The sequence below is a fragment of the Notothenia rossii genome, assembly GCF_949606895.1.
Source record: "Notothenia rossii genome assembly, chromosome: 1".
NCBI lineage: Eukaryota > Metazoa > Chordata > Actinopteri > Perciformes > Nototheniidae > Notothenia > Notothenia rossii.
This window is the reverse complement of record NC_136912.1, coordinates 1,797,622-1,821,060: the sequence shown is the minus strand read 5'-3', so window position 1 is coordinate 1,821,060 and position 23,439 is coordinate 1,797,622. Positions and strand designations below refer to the sequence as shown.

The 23,439-nt window shown below is 38.6% G+C and overlaps 1 protein-coding gene across 1 annotated transcript; it reads left to right on the top strand.

Annotated features, from left to right (window-relative positions):
• The first annotated feature begins 1,884 nt into the window (after positions 1-1,884).
• Positions 1,885-16,544, top strand: LOC307024990 (uncharacterized protein). Its single transcript, XM_079659557.1, has 2 exons — positions 1,885-2,950; positions 14,767-16,544. The coding sequence occupies exons 1-2, from the start codon at positions 2,764-2,766 to the stop codon at positions 15,837-15,839; spliced, it is 1,260 nt and encodes a 419-aa protein (XP_079515683.1). The 5' UTR covers positions 1,885-2,763; the 3' UTR covers positions 15,840-16,544.
• The last annotated feature ends 6,895 nt before the right edge of the window (positions 16,545-23,439 follow it).

Genomic DNA, 23,439 nt, shown 5'->3' with positions numbered 1-23,439 from the left:
TATGTAAATCGATGGAAAAGACCATTGTCCGTAGGCTCTCACATGTACTGGAACAGAAAGGGCTGCTGAGTAGTTTTCAGAGCGGATTTCGTAAAGGGCGGTCCACAATAGATGGGTTAGTAAGAGTGAGTAATGATGTGGAAAAAACACTGAAAATGAAAGAGATAATGGCAATAGTGTACTTTGACATTGAAAAGGCGTATGACTCTATGTGGAGGGATGCGTTACTGATCAAATTGAGTAGAATGGGAATTGGAGGGAGAATGTACAATTGGGTAAGGGCCTTTTTAACAGACAGGACATTTAGAGTAAAGGTTGGAGCAGATATTTCCAATTATTTAGAAATAGAAAATGGTATTCCCCAAGGAAGTGCAGTCAGCCCAATATTATTTAACATCATGGTTAATGATATATTTACATGCTTAGACACATGCATCCAATCGGCTCTGTATGCAGATGATGGGGCTATTTGGATGAGGGGAAGACATGCCGCATACGTAATGGAGAATATAGCTAGAGCGATTACAAAAGTGGAGAGGTGGTGATATAACTGGAGATTCAAAATGTCAGAAAGCAAGTCATGCTACATGGTATTTACAAACAAACGCAAGATTGATGGCCAACAGCTAATACTATATGATCGTCCAATGACAAAGGTGAATGAGTTCAAATACCTAGAACTGTGGTTTGATAGCAAATACACATGGAAATGCATATTAATCAAGTGGAAACAAAATGCAAAAAAGTATTAAATGTATTGCGAGCTGTAGCTGGATGCAACTGGGGCGCAGACACACAAGCATGAATAGACATTTACAGATCAATGTTGAGGTCCACAATAGACTATGGTTGTATAGTGTATGGAGCAGCAGCAAAAACATCGCTTTTAAAAATGGATAGAATACAATATAAAGCATTGCGGCTGTGTATTGGAGCGATAAAGTCATCCCCTATCAATGCAGTTCTGATAGAAGCAGGAGAAACACCTCTGGAGATCAGAAGAGAGAAACTTGCTCTGTCATACTGGGTCAGGCTAAAAGGAACTGGAGAAGAAAATATTTCAAACAGAATATTACGGGATTGCTGGGAATATGCAAAATTCCAGGGACGTGGGTTTGGCTGGACGAGTGAGGAAAGAACGAGGGCAGATGGAGTGGAGAATATCACGTTTGCCAAAGCAACTCCATTTAGCAGTGTTCCCCCATGGCTGTTCCCAGAAGCTAAAATAGATATGAGTATTGTAGAAAGGAAAAAAGAGTGGCAAATAAATGAAGTGGGAATTAAAACAAGTATGTATCTGAATGAAAAGTACTACAATTACCTACAAATGTATACAGATGGTTCTAAGAACAAGGAAGAGTGTGTTGGAATTGGCATATAGCTTCCCAGACTTTAAAATATCTATTTTAAAAAGAGCGTCTGATCAATTATCAGTATATACAGCAGAAATGCTGCTGTAATCATAGGATTGCAGTGGGTTGAAGAGGTCAGACCAGATAGGGTGGTGATATGCACAGATTCATTGTCCATATTACAAAGCATACAATCAACAACAACTACCAGAGAAGACATTCTCATAGAGCTGAATCATAGCCTGTTAAGACTGCACAGAAGCGGCATAGATCTGCAGTTCTGCTGGGTGCATGCACATGAGGGGGTGAAAGAGAACGAGTTTGCTGATAAATTAGCAAAAAGTGCACTACAAAAGCAAATAACATTACCAGTTCAACTTGGTAAAGGAGAAGGAAAAGCAGTCATTAAGAAAAAAGGGATGGAGATCTGGCAGAAAAGGTGGGAGAAAGACCAGAAAGGCAAAGAGTATCATAAAGTACAAAAGACAATTACAATTAATATTCATAAAGAAAGAAACAGAAGGGAGGAAATCATGATGGCTAGACTCAGAATAAATCACACGGCTTTGAATAGTTCGCTGTATATCATGGGGAAAAGTAACAGTAACAAGTGTGGGAACTGTGCAGTAAAAGAAGATGTAGAACATATCTTGTTACATTGTGACATCTATAAAGCGGAAAGAGAACAATTAAAGGCTAAACTCTTAGAGGCAGAGAGGGAGTGGAGTGTGGTTGGTGTTTTGGGAACAAAAGGAGAGGGAGTAAGAGCTACCAGAAAGGCACTGTTTACATTCTTGAGTGAAACTGGGGTAGGAACACAATTTAACATTAGGTCAGGAAAGAACATAGATTTGTATTTTTGTTTTATTTATTTCATGGTTTTATTTTTTTATTTTTTTATTAGATCATAGGTTAAAGAGTTGGAATGATGTGATGATTCATACTCATGTACAGTAGGTGGCGGTATGCACCTTTTTAAGTTGTTTGCAATCCGCCAAAAACAAGAGAAGAAGAAGAAGAAGGCAACGTCCGGATGCCAATCGTTTTTAAAACCAAAAAGAAGAAATCCTTCCCGCTTTTATTTTGACGTCCTCAAACCGCACCGGAAGTGAAGTTCCCAGCTCTTTCTAACCTAGATCGAGGTGGCGTCTCGTTGCTTCAGCTCTCTCTCTCTGTGTGTTCCTGAGAAAGTGTGTGTGAGCTCCAGCACTACTGATCCATCATCTCTGTGTTTGGATAAACCTCTGAATGGACTCTGTGCTCTTTTTTCTGGAGCGTTTACCTCGGACTATAGGAGCTAGCTTAGCATGCTAGCTGGAAACACGTTAGCAACGCTAGTCAGATTGAGAGTTTGACGGAGAGAGAAACGGTGTGTTTAACGGAGTCTGCAGGAAAAGGTGATCTAGGAAACATGAGTAAAGTCCAAATGCTGCTGTCGTTGAAGAAGCAGCGACTCACTGCTGAAGAGATATTTGCTCTGTTTGAACAAACAATAGCAGAGCTCGAGGAGGAGCTGTCTCTTTCCAAAGAGGAGAACAAGAGACTCCAGAAACTTCTGGACGCTGTTTTACAGCCTCAGCTTCGGATACACAGAGCAGGTCTGTTCCCTTTACTCTTAATTAACACTTTACACTCTTCAGTAGCACTTTATTATCACATTAATAACACTTTAGACCCTTTATCAGCACTTGCTGCAGGTAAGTAAAAGTACAAACACCATACTGTGAAAATCCTCCATTACAAGTTAAAGCATTTCATATCTTTAAATGTATCTTATTTAAGTAAAAGTATGTAAGTATTATTAGACACATGTAGTTTATTATAAAAATTAAAATGTATTACGGAAGAGCAAACCTACCAAAATAAATATATTTATAAAAATACATGGATTGAATAATATGCCATTTAATGTACTGATTTAAATATTACCCATACATGTAGGCACTAGTTGGTTAAATGTGACATACATTGATACTTTAGTTTTAATGTGCTTCTTTATTCACCTTTTCTTTTTAAAATTGTAAAAGCAAATAAAAACAAATACTTTGGATTAATTGAAATGGCGCGAGAATAATTCATAAAGAAATCAATGAATAAATATGTTCAATAATAAATTAAACACATCTAAAATGTTACTTGATAAAGAATAGGGGAACTAGTACAAAGGTCATTAAGTACGTAAAACGTTAATATAAATTAATGTAAAATCTCATCAATCAATTATTGCCAACATGTACTTATAATATATTCTGTATATATACAGAATATATTATAAATACACTGTATATATATATACAGTGCATGACATTAAGGATTTTGGGAGTGGCCCTGTGGGCCATCTAAGCTAATTAACAGATGGCCCTGAGCCCAATAGAGATTGCCCTGAAAAATGTGCACGGCCGAAGGGTTTGGGGGGCCTCCCCTAGAACATTTAGATGTTTGCAGGTCTTAGATGCTGTCTGGTACATTCTCTAGACTGAATTATAAGATGAACCACCAAAATATTATATTGTACAATTTTATTCTTCATTTCACTTGTTTGTGTTTGCTCGCTTGCATGCCCTGCATAGCTATAAGAAATACGTAAGTTGTTGGTCAATACACTTTCCATCTGATGAAGGCAAATGCCTTCCCAGATGTAAAAAAGTAGAAAACATTACATTCAGTTATAACTGCCAAAACAAACATTATTTACACTATTATGGCCCCTGTTAAAAATGTTTGTAATGTTATCTACTGTAAGTTGGTCGAACGAATGCCTCCTCATCCGGAAGCTGACCGAGCAGCATTCGAGAGTAGCCGAGCGCATCCGCGAAGCACACAAAATGGCGACGTCACAGTTCCCGTTAGCCGGCAACTCTAAATCTCTTCGGTCAAAATATTTTCCCTTTTGCGCCATACCGCTTAAATTGCTCCACTTATGTGACAGACAAGAAGAGTATGTGACAGACAAGAATAGTCAATTCTAATGTCTAACACGTAATGTGGAGAAAGAGATGTGCTGTATGGGTTGATTGTGCGTAGGCCTGTCACGATAAATAATTTTGTTGGACGATAAATGTTCCTGGAAATTATTGCGATAAACGATAATATTGTCGGCCCCATAGAGAACCGCAGTGACGCGTCATAAACCCGGAAGTAAACTTCTTCCGGTTCCTTCTTGAAAAACCAATGCAAATTCTCCGTAGGATTTTGGAAAATAGTTCAAAATAAGGTCTGTGGTTGACACACATTTAAGAGAGGGATCACGTTTTGTTCAACCGGATAATCTCCACATGTCAACCCTACTTTTATAATTTTTTAATCATAAATCTAGTCGCCAGAAGCAAAATGCTAACGTTATGCTATAAACGAACTACAAGCCAGTACAGCACCAGGGTCGCACGACTTCAACGTCACGCCAACTTAAGATCGTTTCAACTGACTTGCACTGAAACTGCACTTTGAACACTTTAAATATATTAACATTTTAAACTGTATACCCCGGTTATCTAGGCCCTTTTTGTTTTGTTTCATGTATACCACGTTTATCTAGGCCCTTTTTGTTTTATGTATACATGTCACACTGTGGGAAACAATATTTTGATATTTCTGGATGTATAACACATGTAGAATTTTTGACAGTAAAGCTGACTTTGACTTTCACACGCTTGCATATTTTAACAAAGCTTTTCATTTTAGCCACACTGAATTTAACTAGAAGTCATGGCTGTGTCAATTACCAGTCTGATATCGTTTTACAAAGATGACAAGAAGAGTGTAGATAGAGGAGAGAACCACTACACGTCAGGACACGTAACAGTTCAGCCTAGATGAAGGTGTGCTTACCGGTGTTGTCAGGGCTAGCATGAGGGACAAGGTTTATAGTGTCGGTGAGTAGTGATAGCAAGAGTACCGTTAACCTAGAGTTAATTTATTCACATTAATTCCCATCAACAACACCATTTTATGTGTCACATGAAATCTTTATTAGGCAAGGCAAGGCAAGTTTATTTATATAGCACTTTTCAAAACAAGGCAATTCAAAGTGCTTTACAAAAAATGAAAGACATTAGGAAAATGGCATTTAAAATCAGTCATCAAAAAGAAAAGCTATTAAAATAAATATTAAAAGAAAAAATACATGGATAAAAGTTACAGTGCAGTCTAAGATATGAATAGTTCAATTAAAAGCAGCGACAAAAAGAAAAGTCTTCAGCCTGGATTTAAAAGTAGTAAGAGTTGCAGCGGACCCGCAGGTTTCTGGGAGTTTGTTCCAGATATTTGGAGCATAATAACTGAACGCTGCTTCTCCATGTTTAGTTCTGACTCTGGGGACAGAAAGCTGACCAGTCCCTGAAGACCTGAGAGACTTGGATGGTTCATCATTTAGCAGGACGTCAGAAATGCATTTTGGTCCTAAACCATTCAGTGCTTTATAAACCAGCAGCAGTATTTTTAAATCTATTATTTGACACACAGGAAGCCAGTGTAAAGACTTCTGAACAGGAGTGATGTGATCCACTTTCTTAGTGTCAGTGAGGAACCAGAGTAAAGACTTCAGAACTGGAGTTATGTGATCCTCTTTCTTAGTGTTAGTGAGGACTCGAGCAGCGGTGTTCTGAATCAGCTGCAGCTTTCTAATAGATTTTTCAGTGAGACCTGTGAAGACACCATTGCAGTAGTCCAGTCTACTGAAGATAAAAGCCTGGACACGTTTTTCCAAATCCTACTGTGACATTAGTCTTTTAATCCTAGATATGTTCTTTAGGTGATAGTAAGCTGATTTAGTAACTGTTTTAATGCGACTGTTGAAACCAATAACTAATTTAACCCGCTCACAAGAGAGCCCACCTCCGAAGATCGTGACTGGCTGAGGGACAGACTCGGGGGCAGGTTTTCAGGAATTTCTTGGCTTCTCTCCCCCAAGCCAGAAGAGGAACACTACAGCTTGGAAACACTTACTGTTCCTGAAATGATCAAATCTGTTGGGCATCAGGGACCTGAGGCAATTGTGGCAAGCATGGCATTGTCTGAAGAGCAACAGAGGGCAATTCAGGTGGCTACCACTGGTCAGCGAACCAACCCAAACTGGCATTTGTTCAGGAAAGGAAGGTTGACTGCCAGCAACTTTGGAGCTGTCCTGAGGTCAAAGCGTGTGACTGCTTCCCTTATTGCCAGGGTGCTAGGGCAACAACAGGCCCTTGATGGTGTTTTGTCAGTACAGTGGGGGACTATGAATGAATGTGAGGGCGTCAGGGCATTCACCACTGCAACCCAGATGCAGGTCCATGAGTCAGATTTGTGGCTCTCCCTATCAGGATTGTTGGGGGCATCTCCAGATGGTCTGGTAGGGTCTTCCGAAGTGCTTGAGGTAAAGTGTCCCTACGGAGCCAGGGAAATGACAATTAGTGAAGCATTGCAAATCAAGGGCTTCTGTGTCAGTAAGGAAGGGGAAACATTCAGCCTGTGTGAGGAACATCCTTACTGGCACCAAGTGCAAGGTCAGCTTCACCTCACTGCAAGGAAGAAGAAATAAAAAAATGGTGAATTGTTTTTAATTTACATTTACTCGCCTTTGCAATGTTGTGGTTGTTAGAGTGTTAGGTTTCCTGTCAGCTCGTCTGTTGGGAAGATATAAAATATTAGTTTCATGGAAGTCACACCGTCACATATACTGTAAGAGCATTAAGATATACAGTACATAGGCTAAAACAAAACATCTAAAGATATAACCTTGCACTTTGATAAGTCTCGTGAACATTTTCACTATTTTGACATTTTTATAGATGAAAATTGAACTAAAGAAATAAATGGTAGATTAATCCATATTAAAAATAGGTGTCAGCTGCTACACTAATTATAATAGTTATATTTCTTAATTAATTAAGATAAGATATTACTGTATTGATCCCAATTTGGGAAATGTTTGTGTTGCAGCAGCATAGCAAGAAAAACAAAATATAAGTTATTATAAATATACAAAAGTATGTGAGGGATGGGATATTAAATTGAATAGAAATGTAAAATGTACATGTGATTTTACGTCCAAAAGAAGCTATGGAGCAGAGAGTTCTCTGCCAGCCAGAGGTGATTTGTTATTAGTTCAATATGTCAAACTGATTTCCCTGACTACAATCTTTAGTTACATGGTGAAACGTTATGCTGCTTGTACTAATTAGACTTATCATATAAGCCACACAGGTTTTAATAGGATGTATTCATTATCTTTACTTATGTTGCGGTCTTTTCAGCAGCGCCATCTCTAAAACGGCGATACAGTCACTACCCATCATTTACATTTCACCTTGACATGGACAAAAATGTAACATCAGCTTACCTCATGACACGAATCCAGACTCTCCTTTGGAAAACATTGGCCGGGAAACGATAGAACAAGCACGTTTCATGCGAAGACCTGTGGCTGCAACCCGGAGCAAAGCAACAAACCATTGCGTAGCTAACTAGTAGCGCTAGCTTTAGCTAACGTTAGCTAACGAAACGAACTGCCGAGTAAAATTGGAAAACACTGGTAATTAATTATTCTATCATTTGTAAAATTACGGTGTTAAAAACGACAATTTCAAAAATACAGATTCGAATGGTCAGATATACAGATACTAAAGATAGGCATGTACTTGCTTTCAAGCAGAACACAGGGGAAAACAAACTTAGCGGGAGTGTTTACGTGTTCGGCGTAATTACGTACAACGGCCTCGACAATTTCTGTAGTCCTATTCAGCCACTCGGTAACAACCATCGTTTTTCAGACACGTAAACTCTTCAAAGATCACCAGTGGGGTCACTGCTGATGTATTTAATGTCGTAGAACAAAACGTGATTTATCTCTTACATTTGTGTCAACCACAGACCTTATTTCGAGCTATTTTCCAAAATCCTATGGAAAAAATGCATTGCTTTTTGAGGAAGGAACCGGAAGTGCTAAAAATGCTAACTTACTTCCGGGTTTTTGGACGCGTCACTGCGGTTCTCTATTGTAAGACCATTTTAGACCACTGACATAATGATAATATATCATAATAATTCTAGTACATCCTTTCAAACGGATCTTTTTATTGAACATTCAAAATTGCAAATGAAATGTGAAATAATATTAAAATATATAAATGATATATAATAAATAAAACAAATTAATTAAATTATAATAAATTAATTAAATCACACACAACCAAAAAAATAAATTAAATAGACTCAGGCTGGAAAGCAGAGCTCTCAATCCATCTATCTATCCATCTCTAGATAGATAGATAGATATATATATATAGATATATATATATACAGTGCGGCAAAAAAGTATTTAGTCAGCCACCAATTGTGCAAGTTCTCCCACTTAAAAATATGAGAGAGGCCTGTAATTTTCATCCTAGGTATACCTCAACTATGAGAGACAAAATGAGAAAAAAAAATCCAGAAAATCACATTGTCTGATTTTTAAAGAATTGATTTGCAAATTATGCTGTAAAATAAGTAGGCTATTTGTTCACCTACAAACAAACAAGATTTCTGGCTCTCACAGACCTGTAACTTCTTCTTTAAGAGCCTCCTCTGTCCTCCACTTGTTAACTGTATTAATGGCACCTGTTTGAACTCGTTATCAGTATAAAAGACACCTGTCCACAACCTCAAACAGTCACACTCCAAACTCCACTATGGCCAAGACCAAAGAGCTGTCAAAAGACATCAGAAACAAAATTGTAGACCTGCACCAGGCTGGGAAGACTGAATCTGCAATAGGTAAGTAGCTTGGTGTGAAGAAATCAACTGTGGGAGCAATTATTAGAAAATGGAAGACATACAAGAACACTGATAATCTCCCTCGATCTGGGGCTCCACGCAAGATCTCACCCCGTGGGGTCAAAATGATCACAAGAACGGTGAGCAAAAATCCCAGAACCACACGGGGGGACCTAGTCAATGACCTGCAGAGAGCTGGGACCAAAGCAACAAAGGCTACCATCAATAACACACTACGCCGCCAGGGACTCAAATCCTGCAGTGCCAGACGTGTCCCCCTGCTTAAGCCAGTACATGTCCAGGCCCGTCTGAAGTTTGCTAGAGAGCATTTAGATGATCCAGAAGAGGATTTGTAGAATGTCATATGGTCAGATGAAACTAAAATATAACTTTTTGGTAAAAACTCAACATGACGTGTTTGGAGTTGAAAGAATGCTGAGTTGCATCCAAAGAACACCATACCTACTGTGAAACATGGGGGGGGAACATCATGCTTTGGGGCTGTTGTTCTGCAAAGGGACCAGGACCACTGATCCGTGTAAAGGAAAGAATGAATGGGGCCATGTATCGTGAGATTTTGAGTGACAACCTCCTTCCATCAGCAAGGGCATTGAAGATGAAACGTGGCTGGGTCTTTCAGCATGACAATGATCCCAAACACACCGCCCGGGCAACGAAGGAGTGGCTTCGTAAGAAGCATTTCAAGGTCCTGGAGTGGCCTAGCCAGTCTCCAGATCTCAATCCCATAGAAAATCTTTGGAGGGAGTTGAAAGTCCGTGTTGCCCAGCGACAGCCCCAAAACATCACTGCTCCAGAGGAGATCTGCATGGAGGAATGGGCCAAAATACCAGCAACAGTGTGTGAAAACCTTGTGAAGACTTACAGAAAACGTTTGACCTCTGTCATTGCCAACAAAGGGTATATAACAAAGTATTGAGATGACCATATATATTGACCAAATACTTATTTTCCACCATAATTAGCAAATAAATTCTTTAAAAATCAGACAATGTGATGTTCTGGATTTTTTTCTTTCTCATTTTGTCTTTCATAGTTGAGGTATACCTAGGATGAAAATTACAGGCCTCTCATCTTTTTAAGTGGGAGAACTTGCACAATTGGTGGCTGACTAAATACTTTTTTGCCCCACTGTATATATAAATATATATATATATAAATAAATGAATATGAGCACACATTGTCTCACAAGCAAAACAAATCTCCTTAAAACAACAGTCATGTGTACAGTCCACTGTCCATACAAAGGGCCAGATGCCTCAACAGGCCATATCCAAATCTGTTTTTCAAAGTTTTCGAGCAAGGAACACCAACAGGTTTGCATTGTCGGGCAAATGCATCTTTGATTGTAAACTGTCGGGAAGGTGGGGGCTCGCCATCTCCAGCTGCCGTGTTTGCTACCAGCTGGGAAAATGGAATGGAGTGGTTGTGTTTTAGGTGTAGTTTAAAATGCGTGGTATTGCCTGCTTTTGTCGCTACCTTTTTTAAACAAATGCGACTCACCGCCCGGCTCATTCAAGTCCGTAGGTTGACCTCGTTGATTTGGCTTGAATCCAAAATACTGCCACACCGGAGAATCGAGATGTGTAGGTTTTGTAACCAATTCCATTTCACTTTAAATTCCCCGCGAGTAAGTCACAGGTTGTCTCCCGCTTGTCGCTATATTATTAATTTGGCTGCTACGCTGCTGTACGTGCACACAGTGTCCTGACCTGGCTGTGTGTCAGCCCCGCCCCTCACAGCGCGCATGGCCGGCAGCCACAGCTCGTCTGGCAGCCACAGCGCTCCTAGCTAAAATGCTGGTCACATCCTTATGTAAACAAACACGCATGTAAACGGCAATTTATCGAGCTCAGAAAAGTTATCGAGTCCATTTTTATTTATCGTACGATAAGTCAATTTATCGATTATCGCGACAGGCCTAATTGTGCGTTGGTCGGTTGGTAATGCCTCGGGGTTCCGGTGGGCATGTAAACAAATGCATAATGCTGCGCTATACTTTGTGGCCTCACCCAGTTGCATAGCGACACTTATTGTTTAGGTGTCTTTTAATAAGCAGGTAGTCATATCATTAGCTAGGACTAGCTGGATCTGATCGATATGGACATAAACGCGAGTGAAGTCTAATCTGACGGGAGAGAGAGATCAGCTGCTGCTGACGAGTCGACACGCAGCTCTGCATGATCACATGCAGCGGTGAGCGGACAAACACACACTTCAGGTTAGAATATCACACGTAGCTATTTTAATGACCTCTCAAACAGTGGTGTAGTCTACTTTTTTGTAGTGGGTATACTGTAATAATTGTATTCATCCTGTCTCGAAGCAACACCTCATGAACACCATCACACTTACTAATGCATAGACTAGTCTTGAGACTGGTTATGTGTTATCAACATGTCAATGTATTATAAGCATTTTTATGTGACTTTTAACTGCCAGAGACATTAACAATAAAAAAATAAAAGAATGCACGATGATGGAAAAAGCCCACTTATCTTCTAGGGTTGAACAATTAATCGACATTTTTATCAAAATGTCAATATGGCCTACTGCAAACACTGTCTCTGACACAGCTCTCACCAAATTTCCAACTAAATCCTGTCCACCCTTCTCCGTGAGCTCCTGGGCTATTTTGTGTGCTCTGGACGTCTCATGTCGTCTAATCTTGTTTCTCAAAGAGGCCAGAGATGTTGATCTGCTTGAATCTGAGGACCGGATCTTAAAGTGCACCCACTCCTCAGACATAGACACTCGTTGTTCTGTGAGGACACCTGTTGATTTTGTAGCGCTGCAAAGAGCACAACCTGAAAATAAACAAAACCATGACTAATTAGCATAATACAAGTTTTTACCAATAATATCTGCAGAAAAGAGCCAAGATTTACTCAAAAGTATTTAATAAACTGCTTACAATATTTACATCATGGCTAACAAAGCAGAAAAAAGGAGAGAAATGTTCCACTTTTTCAATAGCTAATTATTTGACAACTACTGATAACTAACATATAGTAATATAATGGTGCAAATGTTTTAAATGCACTTTTAACATGACCATGAATTAACTCTCATTTGCATAGTCATTGACTTTATGAATTTCTGTTGTTTAGATCAGCTTTCCTTTGCATGTGTGCTGACATTTACCTAACTTTCTGTCCCTCCACTCTAACCAAGGATGCCTGTTCTTACATTCCAGCTACTGTTACGTTAATGATAACCATGCTAATTCCACTTACGGGGTAAATTTGCGGTAGCGCCGGGCTCGTTCTCTGTCACCTTTAGGACAGCCGCCTGACCTGGCTCTTCTTCTGTAGTGGTAATAGGGGAAAACTTCGGAAAACATAAAAATATTTTCGTCTGTTTTCGTTTCATGTTTGCTTCCTGTTTAGCGCTCCGCGAACTTGAATGATGGAAGGATCAAATTCTGATAACGTTAGAGAAACGTGGGGTTTGTCAGAGCCGAACAAAGTGTGTTGCTGTTGCTTAGCAACAGGCCAAAGGCGACGGAAGCCCCAGACGTCCAAAACTATTAACACAGAAGGGGGCGAAAGTGTGAAAGCGAAGTCACAAAATGATGTTACGTATCATCGCTCATTTTTAAGAGGGCATACGGAAATCACTGGCATTTTCTAGTGGGTATACGGCGTATACCAGCGTATCACGTAGACTACACCACTGCTCTCAAACTACCTAAACTAGTTATAGATATGTTTAGTTTTACTGTCGGGTCACTCATTACTGGATCCGCGAGCTGCTGGCATAATAGATTGCCCGATCGGGCAACCAGCAGGTGAGGCTTCATTGCCCGGGATAAATACTAGATGGCCCCGGGCCATCGGGCAGTCCTTAATGTCGAGCCCTGTAAAGTGATGATGGACGGTCGGTCGTTTCTCTCTTTCTCGAGCCCTGTATGTATATATATATATATATATATATAGATAGATAGATAGATAGATAGATAGATAGATATAGATATATATATATATATCTATATATAGATATAGATGAGCCCTGTATATATATATATATATATCTAGATAGATAGATATATATATATATATTAGGGTTGCACCGAATGGGAAATTCTTGGCCGAAACCGATACCGAAAATAGGAAACAGTTGGCCGAATGCCGAAAGGCCGAAAATGATTAATAGAAATATATATATATATATATATATATATATATATATATATATATATATATATATATATATATATATATATATATATATATATAATGTATACATTTTTTAGCAATGTTGTTCAGCTACCTGATTATGGAAAAAGACATGATTATGGCAAAACTTAACTTAAATAATAATCACGATTATGGGTCCATAACACATTTATTCAGCACTTTTGAATGCACACAGTACATTCATTCCAAGTCAAGTGCATTTTCTTTTCTCTGTAGGATAACTACAACAAAGTGCATTCAGAACAAAGCCAAGGTGCTTTAAAACTGCATAAACATCTAGGCCAGTAGGCCTACAACAAAATAGTGTAAATAAAGACTGTAACAGCCAGGCCTTCAACAACAACAGATGCACCTATAAGTGCATGCATACAAATGTGCAAACTGGATAAATCCACATGAATGTAACTATTTACAAATGAAATTACAATTCAATTTCAAGAATCTGTAAATAAGGCTTTCTGTCCTCATAAGCAAAGTAGTAAACATTGTATAAAGATACATAAAGTGAAAACTGGATACAAAATCCACAATCCATTACAAATTAAATTACAATTTCAAGAATCTGCAAATAAGGTGGTCTGTCCTCATGAGCAATGTAAACAACATTGTATCATTTAGATACCGAAAGTACAATATATTGAACACTGTGCTGCTGTCATTTCCCCCTAATGATAACCTGAGATGGTGAATTATAACTCACAATGAAAATTGTTCAGGAAAGTGGGTATAGAGTAGACATGTAGAACTAGATAAGCTTATGATAAGCCAGCCTTGTCTACTTATTAAGGAAAAGTGGGAGGTTCTTTTAATGAACAGTAGCTTCTCTGCTTTATCAGCCATAAGTCTGTTCCTCTTCTCATCAAGCACATGAGAGGCAGCGCTGAACACTCTCTCGCTGTCAGTGCTTGTGATTTGATCTCACTCCGCATATTTGTCCGGGTGTTTTGATTTCAAGTGGTGGAGTAATCCCGAAGTGGTGAAAGTCTTTGCAGTTACACCCCCTCGAGAAATGTCAGCTGAACACGTTTTACAAATCGCAATCCGCGCCTCTTTCTCTGATATTTTTAAATATCTCCAAGCGCCAGACATGTTGGCTGTGAGCCAGCCGCGAGCATGGTCGCGCACCGTGCTTGTCGCCGCGTTTTGATTACGTCATCACAACAACACGTTAGCTTACCAACGTAACCCTGTTCCCTGACATTCGGTGATAATTTTTCGGTGCTAAAAGGAAAGGGCCTTTTTAACCATTTTCGGCCGATAATTTTCGGCGGCCGAATATTCGGTGCATCCCTAACAAATACACATTAAGTGGGACAAAGAAAGATAATGTGAAAATAATTAACAAAAAAAAAACAAAGGCATTAATTAGGGCTGAAAAATTTCCCCCATTGTAATAGTGATTAGATTTCTAAATGCTAACACTTAACAGTTTGTTCTGACTGTGTGTTTCCTGTTTCCTGCAGACGTCCAGCAGCTGGTGGTGGTTAAAGAAGAGCTTCTCCCTGACCAGCAGGAGTGGAGCACCAGTCTGGACCAGGAGGACCCAGAGCCTCCCCCACACATTAAGCAGGAACAGGAGGAACTCAGGGTCAGTGAGGAGGTGGAGGTGGCTGATATCACCAAGTCCACTTTCACTCCTGACCCTGTGAAGAGTGAAGATGATACAGAGAAACCTCAGTCCTCTCAGCCTCATCAAAGACAAACTGAACACCTGGAAACAGAAGCTGATGGAGATGACTGTCGAGGACCAGAACCAGCCAGGAACTCAGATCCAGAGAGCAGTTTACAACCAAAGACTGAGGACGACACTGGAGACTCTTCTGAACCTGACACTGAAGACAGTGCTGATTGGAAAGAGACCAGAGAACCTGCGTCAGGCTCAAACTCACTGAAAAATAGACATGAATCTGTCAGTGATTCACGACCTAGTGCTGAAAATAAACCATTCAGCTGCTCAGTCTGTAAGAAAGCTTTTTCACAGAGTGGAAATTTAAAGAAACACATGAGAGTCCACACAGGAGAGAAAGCACACAGCTGCTCAGTTTGTAAGAAAGCTTTTTCACAGAATGAAAATTTAAAGACACACATGAGAATCCACACAGGAGAGAAACCATACAGCTGTACAGTCTGTAAGAAAGCTTTTTCACATAGTGGACATTTAAAGTCACACATGAGAGTCCACACAGGAGAGAAAACACACAGCTGTACAGTCTGTAAGAAAGCTTTTTCACATAGTGGACATTTAAAGAAACACATGAGAGTCCACACAGGAGAGAAAGCACACAGTTGTACAGTCTGTAAGAAAGCTTTTTCACATAGTGGACATTTAAAGTCACACATGAGAGTCCACACAGGAGAGAAACCTTTCAGCTGCTCAGTCTGTAAAAAAGCTTTTTCACGGAATGATCATTTAAAGAAACACATGAGAGTCCACACAGGAGAGAAAGCACACAGCTGTACAGTCTGTAAGAAAGCTTTTTCACATAGTGAAAGTTTAAAGAGACACATGCAGGTCCACACAGGAGAGGAAGAATAGAGCTGCAATGTTTGTGACAAAAGATTTAAATGGCATAATCGTTTCAAAAGACACACATGTGTTGGTCGTCAGCTGCTTCTGTAACTGTAAGGGAATACATTTGTCTATTTTGTGTCCTGATGACCTAATGCCGTTACATGTAATACGTTACTCCCTAGGCCTGATTTCACCCACCTGCAACCGATTCACTAATGATCACAAATGTTCATTTCTTTGACCCCTTGACTCGACAACTTTCTTATTTAATAATCATTACATCTCCTCAGGACCAAGTTCCCGTGTCCTGCCTTTCACCTGCTGATCACCCACTGCTCATTTAAGGTGGACTGACCGATACAAGGGACCAGCTAGTCTTAGTGTCTTGATGCAAACGTTTTGTAAAGTGATGCTAGACCAAAGACGTGCTGTTGGGTTGTGTGCTCTCTGCAGGACGGTGTCTGTACTCAAAGATTGTTGATGAAATGAGAGCTTCACTCTGTTTTTGTTGTCTAAACGACGCCAACAGAGCGATACGTCTTCTTTCCAGCAGATGGCATAAATGTTACATCATCCAGTTCAACAGTCATCCACACATTAATGATTCAAAACAGCAATGTGTAAGATATGGCTAGTAATTGACTATTTCAACAGAATGTGATGTGGTTACAGTCTTGAGGCCATGACCAATATGTTTATGCTTTGTTTGATTAAATCTACTGAAATGAGCATTCAATGACTAAATTATTCTGAATTACTGTCATTACATCATGGGTTTGCATTGCAATATTAGAACGCATAAAACCCAACTTTATTTCTTCCAAGTTGCGGGTGTTCATTGTTTAGAAGTCCGCTGTGTTTCATCCAAGCTTCCACTTCGTGCTCCGATAATGCTGAAAGTATCCGTTGTATGCTTTACCTGCTCCAGTAACACAAGTGTAATTCACTGGACAGACAAGAGATAGTGGATGGATCCAGAGGAGAACCAGAAGATAGTCCGTATAGAGCCTTCAGGTTCTGAAAATGATCAGGGATAGAGCTAGAAAAAAAAAATTCAAAACCCTGAATAGAGCTAGAAGATAGCCAGTACAAAGCCAAGAAAGACCCAGTAGAAAGACAGGAAGGAGCCAAAAGAGTTTGTATTTTTTTATATTCAAGCTCTTCTCTTAAGGTATTAGAACTTCCTATCTCAATATGTATCCTTTTATTCAAATTAAACCTTACATTTTGCTGCTAATTATTGAGACTGTTTCACAGCTTTATGTTAAATATTTAGACTGTTTTCTTTACATATAGATTACATAGGATGAACAGCACGATCCACTCTGCTGGATTCTGCCCAAACCGGCTCAAAATGCATGCAAACATCTCGCTGTATCCATACTCCTGCAGTTGTATTGTTCTGGATTCATAATGAGGAGTATTAGATGTTCTGCACTCTTATTGTTATGTATTTAATATAAAGTCAAATACCCATAAAGACAAGAGACTCACTTAAGGAAAAAGGTTCTTCATTTGCACATAAACATGGTCAAATATTTAACGTTGTGAACAGATGATGTCGCCCTAATCCGTGTATCTACTGTCCATTTGTTTTTCATTATTACACAAGTTAGCGGAAGAGCGTCTGAGCAACACACTCACTCCATAAACGTCCAGGAGCGACGTTTGGTCAGGGTCCCGTGGCGTGCAGCTGTGACGCTCCTAGGCTCCTTCAGCTTCATAAAGGGACGCAAATAGCTTTCAACTGATTGCAATGTATTCCCATCTGCGGCGGGCTTTGACGCTCATGGAAGCACGGCATTCGTATGTGTCGGCTGCCCTTAAAGGTAATGTGAGCGTCCATTCCCATTGGATAACGGAGAATTGTACACCCGGAAGTAAGTATTCCCCTTACTGTGGATTGATTTGACAGTGATATCTGCACTACTCATCGACTACAAAACACCAGATTATCCTTGTTAATTACACAACATTGATTGGTTTAAATTGTGTGCAATGCTTTTGTATTTTTCCCCTTCGATTCGGAGAAACAAATATTTTTTCGGAGTAAAGGATGGCAGAAGACACTACACTACCCAGAATCCCCAGCTATCGTTTAGGACTACACCATGAGCTCTGTTTGACAAACCCTGTGATTAGTTCTCAAGCTCTGTGATTGGTTGACCTCCAACTGCATTCCATATGAAAAAAAACGTTTCGTAACAGATAAAATCATACTTTATTCAGCAGTGCTTGCTTTACTCTTCGAAAGTCATCACATGAATACATTGTAATAAATGGTTCGGCTGCATTAAATATATTACACATCTGTCGTGGTTCTTTATTTTTATTTATCTACAGAGATCGGGCTCAGAATAGACCGGAAACTATTGTTTTACCGTTCAGTTTGAATTTCACAATAAAGTTAGTAGTAATATTTTGTTTTGATATTATTGTTTTTTATTAACTACTAGACCGCTGGGTCATGTTAAGACCATCTTTTCTGTGTCGCTGTGGGTTTTTTCCATCGCTTTTGTGTTAGAAATATCAAAACAATAACTAAATATATCCGTCGTAAACTAAACCAGAAACAGCAGTATATTTTATTTTGTTAACACTGTAAACTTGACAGCTTTTTAACCCAAACCACCTACTGGTTAAAGCACGTTATTACACGTTTAGAGTAATGCAATGCAGGTAGATTGTGTTGCTTTTTAATGACTGTTTAAAATGCCTTTTTCTTAATGACTTTCATTTTTGTAAAGCACTTTTGAATGTGTTATATTTTATGAAAACATTTAAATATTAAGAGTATATACAAAATAGGAGGAAAGTAGAAGGTCAATGATATGAATAGAGAATCGAAAATATCAAGAAGATACTGTAAATGGTATCTAGAATAATAATAATAATGATAATAATACGTGGGACTTGTATAGCGCTTTTCAAGAAACTCAAAGACGCTTTGACAGAGAATAAAAAAACAAACAAAAAAACAAAAACAAAGAAATACAAAAAGAGATAAACAAAACAAAACATAGGGGGGCGGGGTGGTCAGTGGTTGAATTCTGCGTTGAAACGGTGGGTTTTGAGTGATGTTTTGAATGCTGTGAGGGAGGAAGAATCTCTGATGGATTGGGGTAGTGAGTTCCAGAGGGTGGGTGCAGCAACGGAGAAGGCTCTATTTAGAACTGAATAAAACAGTTTAGTGCCGGATGTACAAAGATATTAATAGGAGGATGTGCAAAACAGACAAACAAATTAAGCTTTATTTAAACATTAAACAATACTTTAGGTTAAGGTCTTCTTTTAAATACATGTAAGCAAAAAGCTTTTGGGGGTATCTATATTAAGCCTGACAAAGTACTTAACGTTTAATATATTGCATGGTTTGTTTTGGGACTTGACAATCCAACCCAGTCTTACAAAAAAACGTGTAATCACAACGTATGACGTAGTATTTCTACAAAAACGCCTCTGAAATTGTAGGATCCCTACGTTTTCTTTCGCCATTCATTCCAATGGCTGGCGTCTATGTTACGTGATCTTCAAATTTCTCCCTGCAGAAAAAAATAACATGGCCGAACTTCGTTTTATTCTCGGTGGAAAATGCCTATTTTAAAGTTAGTTTGGCCATTAAAATGCGTTTTTATGTCATGTGATGCGAGAAATATGAGTTGTTATTTCATATTATGTGTGCAGTGGATGCACATGATCTTTAGTTTGCTAGTTATTACAAAGATTACTTCAGGAAATTGTGTCCATACAACGTTTTCATTGTTACCAAGGTGGTTGCTAGGGACACTGCTATCGATATTATTTCTGTTATGTTGTGTAACTGTTTAATGGTGTTATCTTTATTGCTACCCCCTTCCCCGTCCATGTATAGTGTTGGTCCACAGCGCAAACGTATTCGTTTAACAAAATCTGCATCTAAAATGTTGGCATAGATACGTTATTTTCCCCTGCGCAATTCTCCATTTACTCAACAATAACACATAATTATCCCTGTGTTTATTTATTTGTTTGATTAATAAACACAAGTTGGAGTCCGTCAGGACTGAGGGTCGGAGCAGCTAATTTGGTTTAGAGAATATTACACCCGGAAGTAAGTATTCTCTCCGCTTCGCTTGACAAACCCTGTGATAGTCCTCAAGCTCTGTGATTGGAGAGTGTGCTCCGAGGGTTACGCCGATGCGCCGAACAACACTTTGAAATGTGATGGAACCACGGCAGACTGTCCAAAACTGGATTTAAACGGGTTGTAAATATGCAGTGGTGTTTATTTCTAAATCATTTAGTATAATCACACAAATTCTGTGTTTCATATTTAATAATTCTGTGTTCTTCATTTATTGATTGTTCAATACCTGACAAGGCCGGAGATGAAATATCTACATACATCTTATAAGAGTATAATACATATGTATAATATCAGTTAAAATAAGTGCTTCAACATAGTTAACATTGCTGGAGGTATGCACACATATTGATAGATGTCTTGTAATACACTATTTAATAGTCATTATATACAGTCTTTAATTAACCATTAGTAGAGAATAACGTGTAATGAATATACTTTATAGGGATCCTATTAATATCTACTAATAAAAATAATGAAATTCAATAACATGCTTTAACCACTAGGTGTCCCTTTATATCAGCTGTGCACCTTTATGGTGTAAATACAGCCTATCTACCAATTGGATCAAACATAAAAGTCAGCTGAATTAGTGTTGATACTGCAAGGAGACGTATTGTGTGAAAAGAAATGTAAGATGTTGTTTAATTGCTGATATATTTATGATCCACGTCACGTTTTCAGTGTTGGCGGCAGTTCCTCATGTTTGTCTAGAAGTCTGCTCATCAGGGCTCTATAAATAGAGAACTACGTGTATTACAATGCCCTTATGTGATGACCTTCAAAGAGAAAAGCAAGGACACTCGGAATAAAGTATTATTTTATTTTTTAAAAATGTTTTCGGTCTGTTTCCGATAATTGTTTATGACGATGTGATGTGAAGTGTGAGACTGGAATTGCACAGGGGAAAATAACGTATCTATGCCAACATTTTAGATGCAGATTTTGTTAAATTAATACGTTTGCGCTGTGGACCAACACTATACATGGACGGGGAAGGGGGTAGGAATAAAGATAACACCATTAAACAGTTACACAACATAACAGAAATAATATCGATAGCAGCGTCCCTAGCAACCACCTTGGTAACAATGAAAACGTTGTATGGACACAATTTCCTGAAGTAATCTTCGTAATAACTAGCAAACTAAAGATCATGTACATCCACTGCACACATAATATGAAATAACAACTCATATTTCTCGCATCAAATGACATCAAAACGCATTTTAATGGCCAAACTAACTTTAAAATAGGAATTTTCCACCGAGAATAAAACAAATTTCGGCCACGTTTTTTTTTCTGCAGGGAGAAATTTGAAGATCACGTAACATAGACGCCAGCCATTGGAATGAATGGTGAAAAAAAACGTAGAGATCTTACAATTTCAGAGGCGTTTTTGTAGAAATACTACGTCTTACGTTGTGATTACACATGTTTTTGTGAGACTGGGTTGGATTGTCAAGTCCCAAAAAAAAACATGCAATATATTAAACGTTAAATACTTTGTCAGGCTTAATATAGATACCCCCAAAAGCTTTTTGCTTACATGTATATAAAAAAAGACCTTAACCTAAATTATTATTTAATGTTTAAATAAAGCTCAATTAGTTTGTCTGTTTTGCACATCCTCCTATTAATATCTTTGTACATCTGGCACTAAACTGTGTTATTCAGTTCTAAATAGAGCCTTCTCCGTTGCTGCACCCACCCTCTGGAACTCACTACCCCAATCCATTAGACATTCTTCCTCCCTCACAGCATTCAAAACATCACTCAAATCCCACCTGTTCAACACTGCATTCAACCACTGAACCACCCCGCCCCCCTATTTTTTGTTTTGTTTATCTCTTTTTGTATTTCTTTGTTTTTATTTTTTTGTTTGTTTTTTATTCTCTCTCAAAGCGTCTTTGAGTTTCTTGAAAAGTGCTATACAAGTCCCATGTATTATTATCATTATTATTATTATTATTATTATTACTATTATTCTAGATACCATTTACAGTATCTTCTTGATATTTTCGATTCTCTATTCATATCATTGACCTTATACTTTCCTCCTATTTTGTAGATACTCTTAATATTTAAATGTTTTCATAAAATATAACACATTCAAAGGTGCTTTACAAAAATGAAAGACATGAAGAAAAAGGTATTTTAAACAGTCATTAAAAAGCAACACAATCTACCTGCATTGCAATTACTCTAAACGTGTAATAACGTGCTTTAACCAGTAGGTGGTTTGGGTTAAAAAGCTGTCAAGTTTACAGTCTTAACAAAATAAAATATACTGCTGTTTCTGGTTTAGTTTACGACGGATATATTTAGTTATTGTTTTGATATTTCTAACACAAAAGCGATGGAAAAAACCCACAGCGACACAGAAAAGATGGTCTTAACATGACCCAGCGGTCTAGTAGTTAATAAAAAACAATAATATCAAAACAAAATATTACTACTAACTTTATTGTGAAATTCAAACTGAACGGTAAAACAATAGTTTCCGGTCTATTCTGAGCCCGATCTCTGTAGATAAATAAAAATAAAGAACTACGACAGATGTGTAATATATTTAATGCAGCCGAACCATTTATTACAATGCATTCATGTGATGACTTTCAAAGAGTAAAGCAAGCACTGCTGAATAAAGTATGATTTTATCTTTTACGAAACGTTTTTTTTCATATGGAATGCAGTTGGAGGTCAACCAATCACAGAGCTTGAGAACTAATCACGGGGTTTGTCAAACAGAGCTCATGGTGTAGTCCTAAACGATAGCTGGGGATTCTGGGTAGTGTAGTGTCTTCTGCCATCCTTTACACCGAAAAAATATTTGTTTCTCCGAATCGAAGGGGGGAAATACTCAAGCATTGCACACAATTTAAACCAATCAATGTTGTGTAATTAACAAGGATAATCTGGTGTTTTTTAGTCGATGAGTAGTGCAGATATCACTGTCAAATCAATCGACAGTAAGGGGAATACTTACTTCCGGGTGTACAATTCTCCGTTATCCAATGGGAATGGACGCTCACATTGCCTTTAAGGGCAGCCGACACAAACGAATGCCGTGCTTCCATGAGCGTCAAAGCCCGCCGCAGATGGGAATACATTGTAATCAGTTGAAAGCTATTTGCGTCCCTTTATGAAGCTGAAGGAGCCTAGGAGCGTCACAGCTGCACGCCACGGGACCCTGACCAAACGTCGCTCCTGGACGTTTATGGAGTGAGTGTGTTGCTCAGACGCTCTTCCGCTAACTTGTGTAATAATGAAAAACAAATGGACCGTAGATACACGGATTAGGGCGACATCATCTGTTCACAACGTTAAATATTTGAGCATGTTTATGTGCAAATGAAGAACCTTTTTCCTTAAGTGAGTCTCTTGTCTTTTCTGACTTTATGGGTATTTGACTTTATATTAAATACATAACAATAAGAGTGCAGAACATCTAATACTCCTCACTCTGAATTCAGAACAATACAACTGCAGGAGTATGGA